Source organism: Haliotis cracherodii, unplaced genomic scaffold (genome assembly GCF_022045235.1).
Source record: "Haliotis cracherodii isolate W230 unplaced genomic scaffold, xgHalCrac1.p SCAF_5, whole genome shotgun sequence".
Taxonomy (NCBI): Eukaryota; Metazoa; Mollusca; class Gastropoda; order Lepetellida; family Haliotidae; genus Haliotis; species Haliotis cracherodii.
In genome coordinates this window covers 39,658,127-39,674,129 of record NW_027266308.1, presented here as the reverse complement: position 1 = coordinate 39,674,129, position 16,003 = coordinate 39,658,127, and the positions used below count along the sequence as shown (strand labels likewise).

Below are 16,003 nucleotides of genomic sequence, written 5' to 3'. Positions count from 1 at the left end.
CCATTTTCGTAGTCGTTATGTATCGCGACTAGTTAAATGATTATCATAAAGAGAAACCCCATCTATTTCACAAGAGAGGCGGGGTGGTGGGGCAGTCTAGTGGTTAAAGCGTTCGCTCGTCACGCCGAAGACCCGGGTTCGATCCTACACATTGGTACAATATGTGAAGCCCATACCTGGTGTCCCCCGTCGTGATATTGCTGGAATAATGCAAAAACGACGTAAAACCATATTCACTCGCCCACAAGAGTCACGTTTAGTTCCCCATTATTTATATATGTGGAGTTAGTACAGAGGGCAGACACGTTATCGTCGTCTCCCACTGTGTAACAGATGGATATACATGTATGCTGCATATGTTGGTGGGTTGTGTAGCCCCGCACTTAACAATGTTCCAGCTGTATCAAGGCGGTTTGACATTACAAACCATTAATTGCTGTTGTGAGCAACGATGCTCGCCATCGGGATACGATTACCTAAATCGCCATTTAGTTGCCTCTGAGGCCAGAATAGGTTACTGGGGACTAATTCTGACCAGGCATCAACACTGGGTATATGCATTCATAATATAACTGATTTCACATAAACGCTTCAACCTGACAACTCCAACAAATATAATTTTCTGAGGGTATCGCCTGTACTAAAAATACCTCTTTTACAGACAGAAAGATGAACAGCGCACAGGATCCGGTCGTCGGCATCCCGAAGACAAACATTTACAAGTTCTTCATGCGCTCTCGTTCAGTTTTCGAAGACAAGGCAAGCGACGAGAAGAACAGCCCAGGGGATGAGGATGAAGAAGAAACTCAGTGTGGCATCGGCTCCTGTAAACCCCAGGCTTGTCGACCTTGTGGGAACCTCATAGCATTCACCTGTACCTACAGTTTCGTAGGCATCCTTCTGCAGACGCTCACGACATTTCTGTCGTCACAGATCACGACTCTGGAGAAACAATTCAACTTCAGCAGCACCATCAGCGGGATGCTCCTAAGCAGTAACGACATCGGTTACCTCACTGCAGTCCTATTTTTCAGCCATTTTGGCAAACATGGCCACATACCAAGGGTCCTTGGCGCAACGGGGATGTTGTTTGGCTTTGCCGGAATGTTTACATGCTTGGCAAATTTCATCCATCCCGCCCATCTTCCGGAAGAGGTACTGAATGCGACCAATGATTACGAGACCCAGTTTGTGTGTAGGGAGAGTAATATGACAATTAGCAGTTCAGCTGCTCATGAACAGGCTACGTACGAATCGGGCCGATCGACCTTGGCGTTGTGGGTTATTGGGATTGGTATGGCATTGCAAGGTGTTGCCAAAACCACTCGCATCCCTCTAGCTAGTTTCTACATTGATAACAACGTGGTGAACAGGGCACATACCTCTATTTATTTAGGTAAACGTAGCAACATTTTGAAGCTAATGATCATTAGTATTAAGAGACATTATTTATTTCATACAGTCTACTAACTACAGTGTCTTTCTGGAATCGGGTGTTTTATAAAGTGAGACGCCGTTAATCCGGACGATTATTTGGCTCTTCAGTCGTCCAGATGGAAATGTGACCTCATGAATCGTGGTTACGGAGGAATGTCACCTGTTCCAGTATTAAACAAGGTGGAGTTTCTGATTTAATGGGGTCCTGACTAACGAGGTTTCACTTTATACAACTATACTCACCCACGTAATATCGGAGGTTATAGTTAATGTAAAATTAACATCCAAGCTTCCTCTAAGTCAAAATGTGTAGTGACGTGATGAATATTACAGAAGTGGCAATATTGATATTATGATATTCACATTGAACTGTAAGAAATAAACACATTATTATAAAAACGACGATAGCTTCATGGATTATCACAATACCCTGTTTGGGTAATAAGCATATGATAATCCTCTTTACGGTTTCAGGAGCGATGATGACATCCATTTTGTTCGGACCTTCTATTGCCCTCGTGGTTGGAAGTGCCCTGGCCAAGATTCCAGTTGATCTTCAAGGTATTTACAATGTCATCTAGATAAATATATGCATCATTGTTGAAATTTCTACACACACAAACGTCACAAGAAATCATGTTTATCAACATCGGGGTAAAAAAAGTGAGTTGCTCTACCCTAAAAATTGTATAATTACTTTAAATGCCAAATTCGCTTCCGGTTCCGCATGCCCAGAAATATTTTCCATTGTACGTTCTTAGGTTTCATATTGTACACTTGTGAATTTAAATTGGAGTGGTTGAAAAATCGAAATCGAAAATACAGTTTTAAAAAGTATCGAAAACACGAATTTCGTTTTCTGTCCTTTTTCAGTTCTTTTTTCAGGATTACCTATATTTCTCATACCAATGAAGGTCCGGGTTGGAATAGCTCTTCCTCAACCCATGTTTGCCGTAAAAGGTGACTATGCTTGTCGCAAGAGGCAACTAACGGGATCGGTTGGTCAGGCTCGCTGACTTGGTTGATGCATGTCATCGTTGCGTAGATCCCAAATTGCGTAGATCGATGCTCATTATGTCTATCACTGGATTGTCTGGTCCAGACATTATTTACAGACAGCCGTCTTATAGCTGGAATATTGCTGAGTGTGGCGTTAAACAACAAACAAAAAAACCTATATTTCTTTTAACAGACACATACCTGACGCCAAGTGACCCTCGCTGGATTGGTGCGTGGTGGATGGGCTTCATTATCTTCGGGGGAATTGGGCTGCTTGTGTCTATTCCTGTTTTCTTTTTCCCACGGAGAATTGCAGGGGCCCCTAAATACGAGATTCCAGATACGGAAACAGCTCTTGGAAAGATCAAAGGTATATTTAGAAAAGGGATTAGGCTAAACAAATTGGCAATCGCAGCAAAGTTAATTCAAGTCCCGCAAACACCATTTTTTTAGCCTGCTACCCCACAATGTATAATGTACATCAGTCTATCAGATGATAGCCCTAATTACATAGAGGCAGTGCCTCAGTTTATAACGGTGTACTAACTGCTATGTCTAGACTGAAAATAGAATAATTAATGAGTAATTTCGTTGAGAGAAGTCTTTCTGTAAAGGATAATATTTTCCTTCCCTTTTTCGTAATTCACGTTAAGTAGTGTTCTGTATTGATACTGAAAACAAGGGACTATCTCTTAGTTATGACATAAAAGCGTTTCACTTTGGGTGATATTAGTGAGGCTCGTTTACGCCACTTTTACAAATATTGCGATTATATCACGGCATATCAGCTTGGGATGGAGAGAAAGCCAGAAGTGATGCAGGTGTTGGGGACCCGTTCCACAAAGCGTTCGTAGATCCCCGACTGTCGTTAGTCTGTTAAAGTATGGGACGATCACCATTGCACTACGATCGCTTTGTGAAACGGGACCCTGGCCTGAGGATGGTCAGACTCGCTGGCTTGCTTGATGCCTGTCATCGTATCCCAGTTGCGTAGATCAATGCTTATGATGTTAATCACTGTATTGTCTGGTTCAGACTTGATTATTTACAGACCGCCGTCATAGAGCTGGAATATTGCTGAGTGCGGCGTTAAACAACAAACAAAGAAATATTTCTTAGCGTAAGTTTCCGTGTTCTAGATATGCCTCTGTCTGTGCTGCGAGCTCTCTCCAGACCAGTGTACACAATCTCCATCATCAACAGCTGTCTGTACGGCTTCGCCATCAGCGGCCTTGTCTCGTTTGGACCGAAGTACATAGAGTACCAGTTCAATATACCGGCGTGGAAGACCAGTCTTATTCTAGGTTGGTATTTAGGTTGGACCGAAGTACATAGAGTACCAGTTCAATACACCGGCATGGAAGACCAGTCGTATTCTAGGTTGGTATTTAGGTTGGACCGAAGTACATAGAGTACCAGTTCAATATACCGGCATGGAAGACCAGTCGTATTCTAGGTTGGTATTTAGGTTGGTTTACATGATAATGCACGGCACACAATTTGAATGTTTGTGTGTTTGTTGGTAGCATGATACTCACAGACGTGATTATATAATGTGAACAGCAAACAGTGATTGTTTAGTTATTAGCTGCTCATAAAAACACTTTGTTTACATAACTTGTTAGTCCTGCACCATGACTCTAATTTATATTTTTAGGTACATTTTTTCACTGAAAGCCTAGATAACGCTAGATTAAACTAACCAAGTCTAGTTTGCTTCATTGAAAACAGAAGAAGAGGAAATATTTTAAAGGCATGTTTTCATTTACTAAGTGTTCGTCTCTGTGTGTATGCACTGTGTGTATACGTTCAAGAACATGTAAATCGTCGCTTATATCAGGAAGGGAATTATGATTGCAGGTATATCTACCCTGGTAACGTCAGCGGCGGGGACGTTCATGGGCGGTGTCCTCACCGGCAGACTCAACCTCTCTCGGCAGGGATGTCTAAAACTGATGATGGTGGTGCATGCAGTATCGTTTGGTCTCAACTGTTGTGGCTTCATACTTGGCTGTGACAATACGCCCATAGAAGGAGTCGACTTCTTGTGAGTTTAATATCCACAGCAAAAAAATGTTATTACTGAAAAAGAATCGAAACCCAGTCACGTGTCATTTCACTTTGCGCAAATTTTAGTGGTGTGCTGTGTTCCTGTAACCGAGAGTTCGAATCCCAGATTCGCCTGATATTTTTTTTAAATATTATTTTTATATCATAACTCTGCAAGTGGATTCCATCAACTTTGGAGGAATCTGAGACACTCCTCACTTTTCCCCAACGTCAAGCTGACACGCAGTGATGTAACAGAAACAGTGTTCAAACGGCGTTAAAAAGCATTGGCTCACTGAATCACTAATAAGTGAGTTGGGCTTTACGCCATTTTGACATGTTCATGTAAATTACAGACGAGTGACAAAGTTACTTTCTCACAACAGCCGCAATGACAACGAAACTGGCCGGGCATGCTTCTGTAGTGGGACGCTATTTCTGCCCGTATGTGGAGCTGATCACGTGACCTACTCTAACCCCTGTCAAGCAGGATGCTGGAACCATACGGGAGACGTAGGTCAAGGACTTTATGTTGTTCTCACTTTGCTTCTCTATATGTAACAGGTTATATTCATTTCAGTACTTTTTGTAACACCTTTTATCGATATATTTATTTCAAATTTCGTACCCGATTTTAAGTAAAATATTATTTTCAAAACTGCGACTGGAAATCATGTCGAAATAACTGCTCAGTAGTTCATATTTGATGACCTCCACATGTGAACTTGGTGGCCGTACGCTTGTTAGTTGGGTGGCAATAAACATGAGGTGGTGAGGTGAAATAGGGTTTAACGTCGCGTCCAAGATTATTGCTTTTATATAGCAACGTGCATGCACGTGTGTGTGTGGCTGCTTGTACTAATCCGGACTGATGCCGATTTATTCGGGCACGCCGCAATTTGCAATACAGAGTTGCGTCACTTGGACGTGTAAAACGTCTGACCTGCTGATCGACTACCTTCCTCATTGTGACATAACTGAAATAATATTCAAAGTTGCGTTAAACCCAACTCACTCACACATTGCCCCTGCCCCGAAGATCCGGGTTAGAATTGGTTTTCAGCAACCTATGTTTGTAGAGGCGACAAACGAAATTCGTTGGTCAGGCACACTGACTTGGTTGATGCAAGTCACCGTATCTCATTTGCGTAGATCGATGCCCATGACGTCAATCCCTGTATTGTCTGTTCCAGATCGATTATTAACCTATAGCTAAGTTTGGCATTAAACAACAAATAAACAAAACATGTCCTTGCAACGTTGTGGTCCCAATGTGTTTGATAGATTGCTCACTCACCGCAGACCATGGGTGAGAGCCGCCAGGTTGCCGGTCACTCTGTCTCAGCTGTCTCACTCACTCACTTACAACATTGGCAGGTATACGGTAGCTGCACTCGTGTCGAAGGGATGACTGTGACACCAGGTATTTGCGACAACGGCTGTAACAACCTCATCCCCTACATTGTGACGTCGGTGTTGATGTCCATGGTTGGCACAGTGGCAATAATACCACACTACATGGTGTACTTGAGGTAACCCGTTTAAAAGTTTCGAAATAAAACTATCTAAGTTTAAAGAGAGTTTGAATCTGCGCCAAACACTGGACAGAACCTATTGAATTAATTCTAAAAATAAGAATCTCTTAAAACTGAAATTAAAAATATTAAATCATTGTCTAAGGATTCTTCAGTTTTCTTCGGTTTCGTAACATAATAACGCCACTAACAGTGATTTACTATGACTTCGACTGTGTCGATTGTGATGAAAATGGAATATTGTTTCCTTCGGCGTTAAGCATCATTTACTCAATCATATATTCAAGTTCTTTCAAAACTACTCACATTGGGTCCAGAATTCTAAAAAAAGGCATCCCCAGCGAGGTTACCTATCTTTGGTTACTGGTAGCCTATAGCCCGTGTTTTAAAACTGTGTACATGATATTGTTATGCACAATATGTTTCATAAATTGTTTTTAAATATAGTATACTCAAATATGTCTCATAAATTGTTTTTAAATATAACTCTGTATAAATGAACAAACTGGGTACGTATCAATTTGGTCTCGTCGTTATATGGCTAAAATGATGCCGATGCCACGTTAACCTTTAACTCACTCACTCACTCACTCACTCACTCACTCACTCACTCACTCACTCACTCACTCACTAAAATAGGCCCTTGGTTTGCCTGTCCCGGACTCGATCAACAGCAAGCCAACTGTAGCTGAAATACGTACTGCATTTACTGTGGCATACTTTTACAGTAACCTGTTTCTCCCCGCGCTGTAGTGATGTAATAATTCTGACGGAAGTGTGTCACCCCTGCCCAACATACAGGCTTAACGCCACCGCAATCCCTCTCATATCTGTATACTGTATTGTTGAAGTATGATCTACACTATCACGTTGTTTTGCCTTGTGACATACGTTATTCAAGAATTCAAACACCTTAGCCTTGTTACTGTTGTCCTGTGACTATGTACTTACCAGTGTATAAGACATATCGGCCTGAAACTGACCGTTAATTCAGTGTGGATGGGTGATTTTGGTTTGCTCTCGTTAATGTCTGTTTACCTGGATTACATTAACAAATGAGTACCTTTATCAGTTTCCTCAACAACGAGTCTCAGTACAACACATCCATGATAATCACACACAAGAGCAGTGTATTACAAAACTAACAACTAGTATCTGAAATGAACATATTTTACAGAAAAAACAGATGTTAGATTATACATTGTAGTTATAAAATATAATAAAAAGGAGCCCAGAGACATTCTTCATTTTCCTGACACAGCAGTGATCTAGATTTGTCAAACATTATGGACTTGCATGGGCTGTATTGGATATATTTGTTTCAGGATATGCATGACAGACTATGTATAACACAACCTCTACAATAAATAAGAACTGATTTTCACATGGCGAGAGTGGAAGGCTCGCTGACTTGGTTGATGCATGTCATTATTCCCAATTGCGTGGATCGATGCTCATGATATTTATCACTGGATTGTCTGCTCCAGACTCGATTTATTACAGACCACTGTCATATAGCTTGAACATTGCTGAGTGCGGCGTTAAACAACAAACCATAGGAATTGCTTTCATTCTGAATATGTGTACGCGGGGAGGCATTTAACAGCCAATTGTAATATCGTTATATGCCTCTCCCTGTACATGTACATATGCAGCATGAAAGCAAATCCTACGAGATACCAGACTGCAGTATGAACCTTCATGTAGTATGTAAAACTGCTTGAACACCGGAGCTTACCACTCTCGCAATGTGTCAGTTCTTATGTTTCCCGTGAAGATACGGGTTAGAATAGGTCTTAAGCACCCATGCTTGCCGTAAAAGGTGACTATGCTTGTCGTAAAAGGCGACTAACGAGATCGGGTGGTCAGGTTCTCTGACTTGTTTGATACATGTCATCGATCCCAATTACGTGGATCGATGCTCATGATATTAATCACTGGATTGTTTGGTCCAGACTCGATTTATTACAGACCACTGTCATATAGCTGGAACATTGCTGAGTGCGGCGTTAAACAACAAACCATAGGAATTGCTTTCATTCTGAATATGTGTACGCGGGGAGGCATTTAACAGCCAATTGTAATATCGTTATATGCCTCTCCCTGTACATGTACATATGCAGCATGAAAGCAAATCCTACGAGATACCAGACTGCAGTATGAACCTTCATGTAGTATGTAAAACTGCTTGAACACCGGAGCTTACCACTCTCGCAATGTGTCAGTTCTTATGTTTCCCGTGAAGATACGGGTTAGAATAGGCCTTAAGCACCCATACTTGCCGTAAAAGGTGACTATGCTTGTCGTAAAAGGCGACTAACGAGATCGGGTGGTCAGGCTCTCTGACTTGGTTGATGCATGTCATCGATCCCAATTGCGTGGATCGATGCTCATGATATTAATCACTGGATTTTGTCTGGTCCAGACTCGATTATTTACAGACCGCCGTCATATAGCTGGACTATTGCTGAGTGCGGCGTTTAACAACAAACCAACCAATCGTTTTGTCCTCCTAATGGCTCGAGCGAATATATCAGATCACGGACATGCATTCCAAAAGCAGAGTATGCCAAAAGCTAGTTCAAGATTAACATTGTCTTCGTGATCAATTATTTTGCATATATTCAGCAAAGGAAGCTACACTGTGTTCCAAGAAATGTGAAGACAGTTTGTCAGTGTGAACACAAGTTCGAGAATAGTCTCGTCATGAAAAAGCTTTTGTGGTCAGGTGATCGTCCTCTCGTCCAATAGCAAAACCGCATAACGTGTGAACGTCACATTAAACTTTTATTTACTCTGCATTCTTTCTTCCAGGAGCGTTGAAGAACGAGACAAGGCTATGTCGATTGGTATTACCAACTTTCTCGCAACATTACTTGGTATGTGTAATAATGACTTATCTGAAAATAAACATGTATTTATCAGGAAATGTAAAAGTGCTAAAATTATGTTTGTCTTCAATTTTTTTTAAAATTCTTAAAGATTCGACCTGATTCATTTTTAGCACCATAAACATGGATTGTCAGCACCATACCCTTGCTTGTGGGTAGTCAGTCATAAACGTATGACACGCCATGATTTAACTGAAATACTATTAACAGCGACGTTAAATCCAACTCGAATACTAAGAAGAATATACACGAAATCAATTCTTTAATCGTATCAGAAACAAAAGCAGCTTAATCATTTGAACCTGCATTTCGGGTGAATTTAGAAAAATTAAAACATAATCTTATCTTCAAGGTTGGTTACCAGCCCCCATAGTGTACGGCAAGGTCATTGACAGCGCCTGTAAAGTCCTGCGTGGCGGTTCATCTCAAGGCAACGGCGCCTGCTCGCTGTATGACATTGTCGATCTCAGGTACAAGGTGTTTGGTCTAGAAGTGTCAATCAAAGTCGTAGCCTTCATTCTGCTGGTCATATCCTTCATTGTGTGTCGCTGGGAGGACAGGAAGAACGAGAGCAAGGGTCAAGCACACAATAATGTCGTTCTCACAAAAAAGATATCTCAACATGACGGAGAAAAGTCCATTGGAAACAGCACCAGTGGGACATCAGGGGAATATGATAAACATTAGAAATACCTTTGTTGCCAATGTTGTTAAGCAATGTGGTGGGCACTGCTATGAACATGGGCACATGTGTAATGCTTAAGTCGAATTTGAAACGGATAAATTGAAAAATTAAAAAAAGAAATGTCACGATATTGAACTCATTGTTTCCTGGTTGGGTAGCCTGTAGTGGTTAATGCGTTATCTCGTCACACCAAGGCCGTGCTCGATCAATACACTCTTACAGATTGTTTTTATGGTAATGTACGTTTTCATTCAACATTGTCATCTCGAGCTCACTACGTGGTGTCGATGGTTTTTGCATTATACAATAATATTAGTGTTATTGTTTACATGTGAGGATTGATACGTGGTCAGCCCTAGCCCCCACAATATGCACGGCATGACTTCGTGTTTCATGTTGCTTCAGACGCTCGATAAACAAATGTTTATCTATTGGTTATACTTGAAATATTTCACAATGTATGTCGACAGAATAACCGCGTTATTTCATCTACTCACACCACAAGTACGTTTGTTCCTTCGTAAGGTAATGTGTAAAAGCTTTATTCACTGATATCACTACCCATTATAGGTTCGTATATTATATCATCAGTGTTGTTGTTTACTGAAATACAACCCACAATTAAACTCACTCACTCACTCTCAGCGCGGGGGTATATTTTTCAGAGCTTGTCAGGGGAGATAATCAGATTGTACTGTTACCCTCAGACTGAACGGCACATTCGTCGTAGCTATAGGCAACACGAGTTGAAACACAAGAAAGATCGGGTCAGTACATGAGAACCTTCTTAGGTGAGTTGGTGTTGGAACACAAATTGACATGTTATACGCTCAATAAAATAATGATAGTCGTTTTTTATAATTTAAGGGTCGGTGTATGCTTCAAAATTTAAGGAATATTTTTTTTTTAAACAATTGAGATCATGTTAAAATAGGTTTGAAAAGGCGGGTAAAGTTAGTCATAGTTATGTATAGGATAAAACACGTCCGATGGTTGTTATGATATTTAAAACCCGCATCCCGAGGGATTTTCCGAGGGAAAGGGTTTTAAATATCACTAACAACCCGAGGGGAAGTGTTTTATCTAACTTATGAACTGAAAAAAGAAACTTAAAACAACATTTATCAACATTTTTATGTTTCGAACATGCTTTCCATGAACATTAGGAAACGGGCGTAAAATATCTGTTGCTGGCGTACTTGAAAAGGACATCCTAAAAACATCATGATTTATCAGTGCCTCTGTAGCCTTGTGGTACACTCCCTGGGCTACAGATATGAAGGTGGCTTGTTTGATCCTGGGGAATATAAAGAAAACATTAGTCATTTGATTTTACATTTCATTACATGTTACAATCTAAATAAAATACCCAGGACATTATATAAATTCCATCGGATATTATAACACATGCTGCCGTTGTATAAAGCGTTCTTAGCGCTTAGGTGATCGTCACTCCCATACCTTAACACGGACTTACGACAGTCGTAGCGCTAAGGTTGTTTTGTACAACGTCACCCAGCGCCCCATGTCTGTCGTACAAGCTGAGGACGAGGATCGGATGGATCGATCTGTGACGTGGTCGATATATAGTGTTTCTTAGTACACAATTTTCGTGGTCGTGGGTCGCACCTCTTGCACTGGTGGCCCAGTCGTCTAAGGCACCGCGATTCGCTGTGCAGAGTTGCGTCCCTTAGGCTCGCCAGAAACCTATGATTGTGGGTTCAAATCCCGGTTCGCCCCGATTATGTTTCTAGTTTTGTCAGCACCATACCCGTGCTCATGGGTTTCACCGAAGTGGTAAACGTCTGAGACCTGCATCACTTCGGCATTTCCTCCCACATTAAGCTGACATGCCGTGATATAACTGGAATAGTGTTAAAAGCGGCGTTAAACCCAACTCACTCACTCACCCACTCAAATTCTTATCAAGGCCGCATGAAATATTCAAATTTTCATTTGCTTACTAACATGTATTCAGAAATATACGTTTAATACCTCTATACCTCTCATGCAGTAAGTGTTTATCTGCTACAGTAGCTGTTTGTTTAACGCCGCACTTGGCAATAGTCCTGCTGCGTGACTGCGGTCTGTAAAAATCGATTCTGAGACAGAAATAACAGTGACTGATACAATGAGCATCGCGAGAACACAGGTCCTACACAGTGCTCTACTAATAACCACTCCCTATCATGTTAGAATCCATAAGTCTTGATTCAGCAACTGTCGCGACATTAGGTCACACATCAGGAGTTTAGTATTAATGGCGGCGGATAGTACATGGATGGATGACCGAGATGGGCTTACTCCCCAGGAAGCTGAGAATGTGATTTGAATTCATACTGATCGACACTGTTCATACGCTTTCATCGTGTCCCTCTGTGGACTGAACCCTTCATGTATTGCCTTGTGTTGAAAGTAGTTGTAGGAGTAGGAGGAATAGTACCAGTAGTCCCCGAAGGGAGTCCGGGTTAGATCGAGTGAGTATGATTTTACGTCGCTTTCAGCAGTATTCCAGCGGAACACCGGAAAATGGGCTTCACACATCGTACCCATGTGGGGAATCGAACCCGGGTCTTAGGCGTAACAAGCCAAAGCTTTAACCACTAGGCTGCCCCATCGTCCTCCGGGTTAGAATAGGTCCCCAGTAACCTTTGCTTGCCGTAAGAGGCGGCTTGATTATTTACTTATAATATGATTGCTCATACATGTTGGTTTTACCAAAGTGTTGAGCGTTTAAAAAATCCTTCACTGAGGGGACCACCTCCGTACGCGTGGTCTAGTGGAGGGGTGTCCGCCCGGAGAGCGGAAGGTCCGGGGTTCGATACCAAAGAAGTTAAAAGATGGCACTTGTTGTCACCCCGTCTGGCGCTAGACATTAAGGGACTAAAGGATTGGTCGGCTTTACTGTGTCTGAATGGGGTATTCATGTTAAACTGCGGCATGGCACTATAAATGGGCATCAGTCCGGAGTAGTACAAGCAGCCCCACACACACACACACACACACACACACACACACATACACACGTGCATGTGCGATAAATCTTGGACGCGACGTTAAACCCAATTTCACCTTCCCTGAGGCCCCGTGATAACACTGAAATAAACCGAACTCTCATTCGTGACATCAGTTTGCAAAAAAAAAAAGGTGTGGGTGGGGGGGGGGGGGGGGTCTTGGCGGTTTGCTTTCACAAGCTGAAGGGACGGAAATGGGTATTCAACTGGCAACGTCACCCTCAAACAATACCATGACGTAACATTACATTTCACAAGCTGAAGTAACGAAAATGTTTTCCATTTATATTTGTGTACTTAACAATCTTCTCTTGCATTACATTCTGTTTGTCTGTTTGTTGTTTAACGCCGCACTCAGCAATATTCCAGCTATATGACGGCGGTCTGTAAATAATCAAGTCTGGACCAGACAATCCAGTGATTGATATCATGAACATCGATCCGCGCAATTGGGATACGATGACTGCATTAACCAAGTCGGTACATCTGGCCACCCGATCCCGTCAGTCGCCTCTTACAAGCACAGTCGCCTTTCACGGCAATGGGTTGCTGAAGACCGACATGAGAACATTCATAGGAAGCGCCAGTAAAATAACAATGTCTGCATATCGCCTGAAACGGTCCATCCAAGGAGAGGGCATGGTTTTCATGTATTTCCGTTTTAAACTCAAGAAATTACTCCGATAGGAACAGAGAGCACTGAATCTGAGAGAGAGTGGATGCTTTAATTGGGGTAATAAACTACACTTCAGCTAAATAATAAGCAATTTGTCAACAGTTTCAGCTTTCGAAAAAACACCAAAGTTGTGTTCATTTTCCAATTTCGTTATGCAAATTTCTAAAATCTGAGGAATGTTTGTAATGGGTGCATCGTAACGGAATTATTGTGGTGCTATGTAATTCAGACTAAAAACGGCATCTTAGCTCAGCCGTAAATTGCTTTATCATCCTGGCGCCTGCTCACTCCCTCGATATAACACATTGTTATAAGGAAGCGTTGGAGGCCAAATGAGCTTGAGTTGAGCCTAACTGTGAATATTGTTTTATATCAATGTGTGTTAACGTGATGAGAGGAAGGACTGTCAAAATGGCGCAGGTTGTTGGCGTTCGAACCAGACGGAGGGGGCACGGGTGGCCCAGTCGTCTAAGGCGCTGCGATTCGCTGTGCAGAGTTGCGTCCCTTGGGCACGCCAGAAACCTATGATTGTGGGTTCGAATCCCGGTTCGCACCGATTATGTTTATGTTTGTCAGCATCATACCCGTGCTCGTGGTTTTCACCGTTGTGGTAAACGTCCAAGACCTGCATCACTTCGGGCTTTCCTCCCACATTAAGCTGTCACGTCGTGATACAACAGATTCGTGTGTCACATTATCAGTATTATTTTGTCGAAAACCCTCGTTATGCCAACATTTGGCAGGAGCTATTAAAAGATTCTCCCTCACTGGAGTACTGGGTGCCATGCTTTATGGTTCAATCCAACGAGCTCTATTAGAATATGTGACTGCTTCGGGCAACGATGAGACAATCTGATAAAAAATGTCTCTGATAAAACATTGAATAATCAAGATTAAAAGTATTGCTTTCAAATAACAATTCTTTTGTTTGATCTCCTGCTTTTTTTATAAAATGGGTAAAAGTTTTTTTTCCGAAACGAACTGGTGTTTGCTTGATGTTTTAATCCATATCGTTAAGCAAAACATATGAGATACACACAAGCATCATATATATATCGCAAAGGTTACGTGCACATAACGTCTCAAGGATCATGGACGTCGCAATTTCACAGTTTATGTATTGCTCAGCGCCAAAAACAGGAAACAAAAAACACCCCTAAAGGTTTTATTTCTGGTTTTTAATCTGTTGTTTACTAAACGCAATTTTTGCAAGACCTACGGAGTTACGGTGTCGGTCTATTACTTTGTTCAGACATTTTGTTATGGTTGTAATCAATAACAAAATAGAATTTTCCTCAACACTCTTTACAGGGTTAAAAGTGTGGCTGGGCTTTCGGCCCTCAGACACAATTGCGCTCCTTTTGTTCTATAAAAAACGACAAATGTGTTTCATGAGTGATATTTTCAATAAACATAGTCTTTCTCTGATAGTTGTTTACATAAATGATGAATTCGTTTTTGCAATAGGTTAAATGTCTTGATCAACTATGACCAGCAAATCTGGATTTAATCAGCAGACATCCGCTGCCGGTAAGCCTAGGGTAAGGGATCATCGACCCCCATCTCTCTCCCCCATCTCTGCCTATTTCTTCATCAATCACCCAGACAACGTTCGATTCTCATGATGTATACTTGGAAACCTCCAAATAGTATCATGCTTTATGCAATAATTAAAGATACCTCCCCCCAACCCCCCATGGGAAATGGGAATGTCAGGATGGAATGGATTTCCAAGAACCTATGCTTGTTGTAAGATGCGACGCAATACATAGGGTGGTCGGGCTTGGTGATTTGGTTGATAGCGGGTCGCCCATAGCCCGTCTGCCTGGATCGTTGTTCGCAACATCAATCACTGAATTGTTTGGTCCAGACTCGATTATTTACAAGCCGTTTGGAACATTGCTTGGTGCGGCATTAAACAACAAACAAATAATGAGTGGCTTACCAAGTACAACCAATTGAGTAATAACATGTCAACCCATAAAGATCTTGGTTAGAATAGGTCTTCAGCAACCAATGTTTGTCGTTAAAGGCGACTATGCTTGTCGTAAGAGGCGACTAACGGGATCGGGTGGTCAGGCTCTCTGACATGGTTGATGTATGTCATCGTATCCCAATTGCGTGGATCGATGCTCATGATGTCAATCAATGGATTGTCTGGTCCAGACTCGATTATTTACAGACCGACGTCTGGAATATTGCTGAGTGCGGCGTTAAACAACAAACAAAACAAAAGCAAACAAAAAATACGTCTTTTTAATATACCACCGTTTGAATTCTGTTGAAGAATAGGTCCAGTATGTATGCGTTTAACGCCGCATTCAGGTATTATAGCTATATGACGACCACCGCCTGTAAATAATCAGACAAGGCAGTGACATTATTGGCAACGACACACGCCGTCACCGAGCTTGACCACCCGACTCCTGGAAGTTACCTCTTACGACCAGCATAGCTAGCTAGGGAGCTTGACCCTCCGGAATGCCCATGAGGCTGTCCCCCCTGTGCGTCTTCATACCCTGGAGTAATCTACTGGGTTGCTGTCAACCGCTGGTTTACCATTCCTAGATTTTGATTATTTGCAGGCTTCCGTGATTGCGAAGCTGTAACATTGCTAACCACGGCATAAAACAACATTCATTCACTCACATTTGTCAAGAAATGTTACATTTTTAGATGCAGCTTCTCTGCTGAAAACGTTTCGTTCTTCATGTGGT

At 41.9% G+C, this 16,003-nt stretch overlaps 1 protein-coding gene across 1 annotated transcript; it reads left to right on the top strand.

Annotated features, from left to right (window-relative positions):
- The first annotated feature begins 669 nt into the window (after nucleotides 1-669).
- Nucleotides 670-9,598, top strand: LOC139442055 (solute carrier organic anion transporter family member 3A1-like). The gene is made up of 9 exons (XM_071222840.1): nucleotides 670-1,396; nucleotides 1,912-1,998; nucleotides 2,630-2,806; nucleotides 3,576-3,740; nucleotides 4,297-4,483; nucleotides 4,872-4,998; nucleotides 5,863-6,017; nucleotides 8,835-8,899; nucleotides 9,264-9,598. Exons 1-9 carry the CDS (start codon nucleotides 670-672, stop codon nucleotides 9,596-9,598), a joined length of 2,025 nt encoding a protein of 674 aa, XP_071078941.1.
- The last annotated feature ends 6,405 nt before the right edge of the window (nucleotides 9,599-16,003 follow it).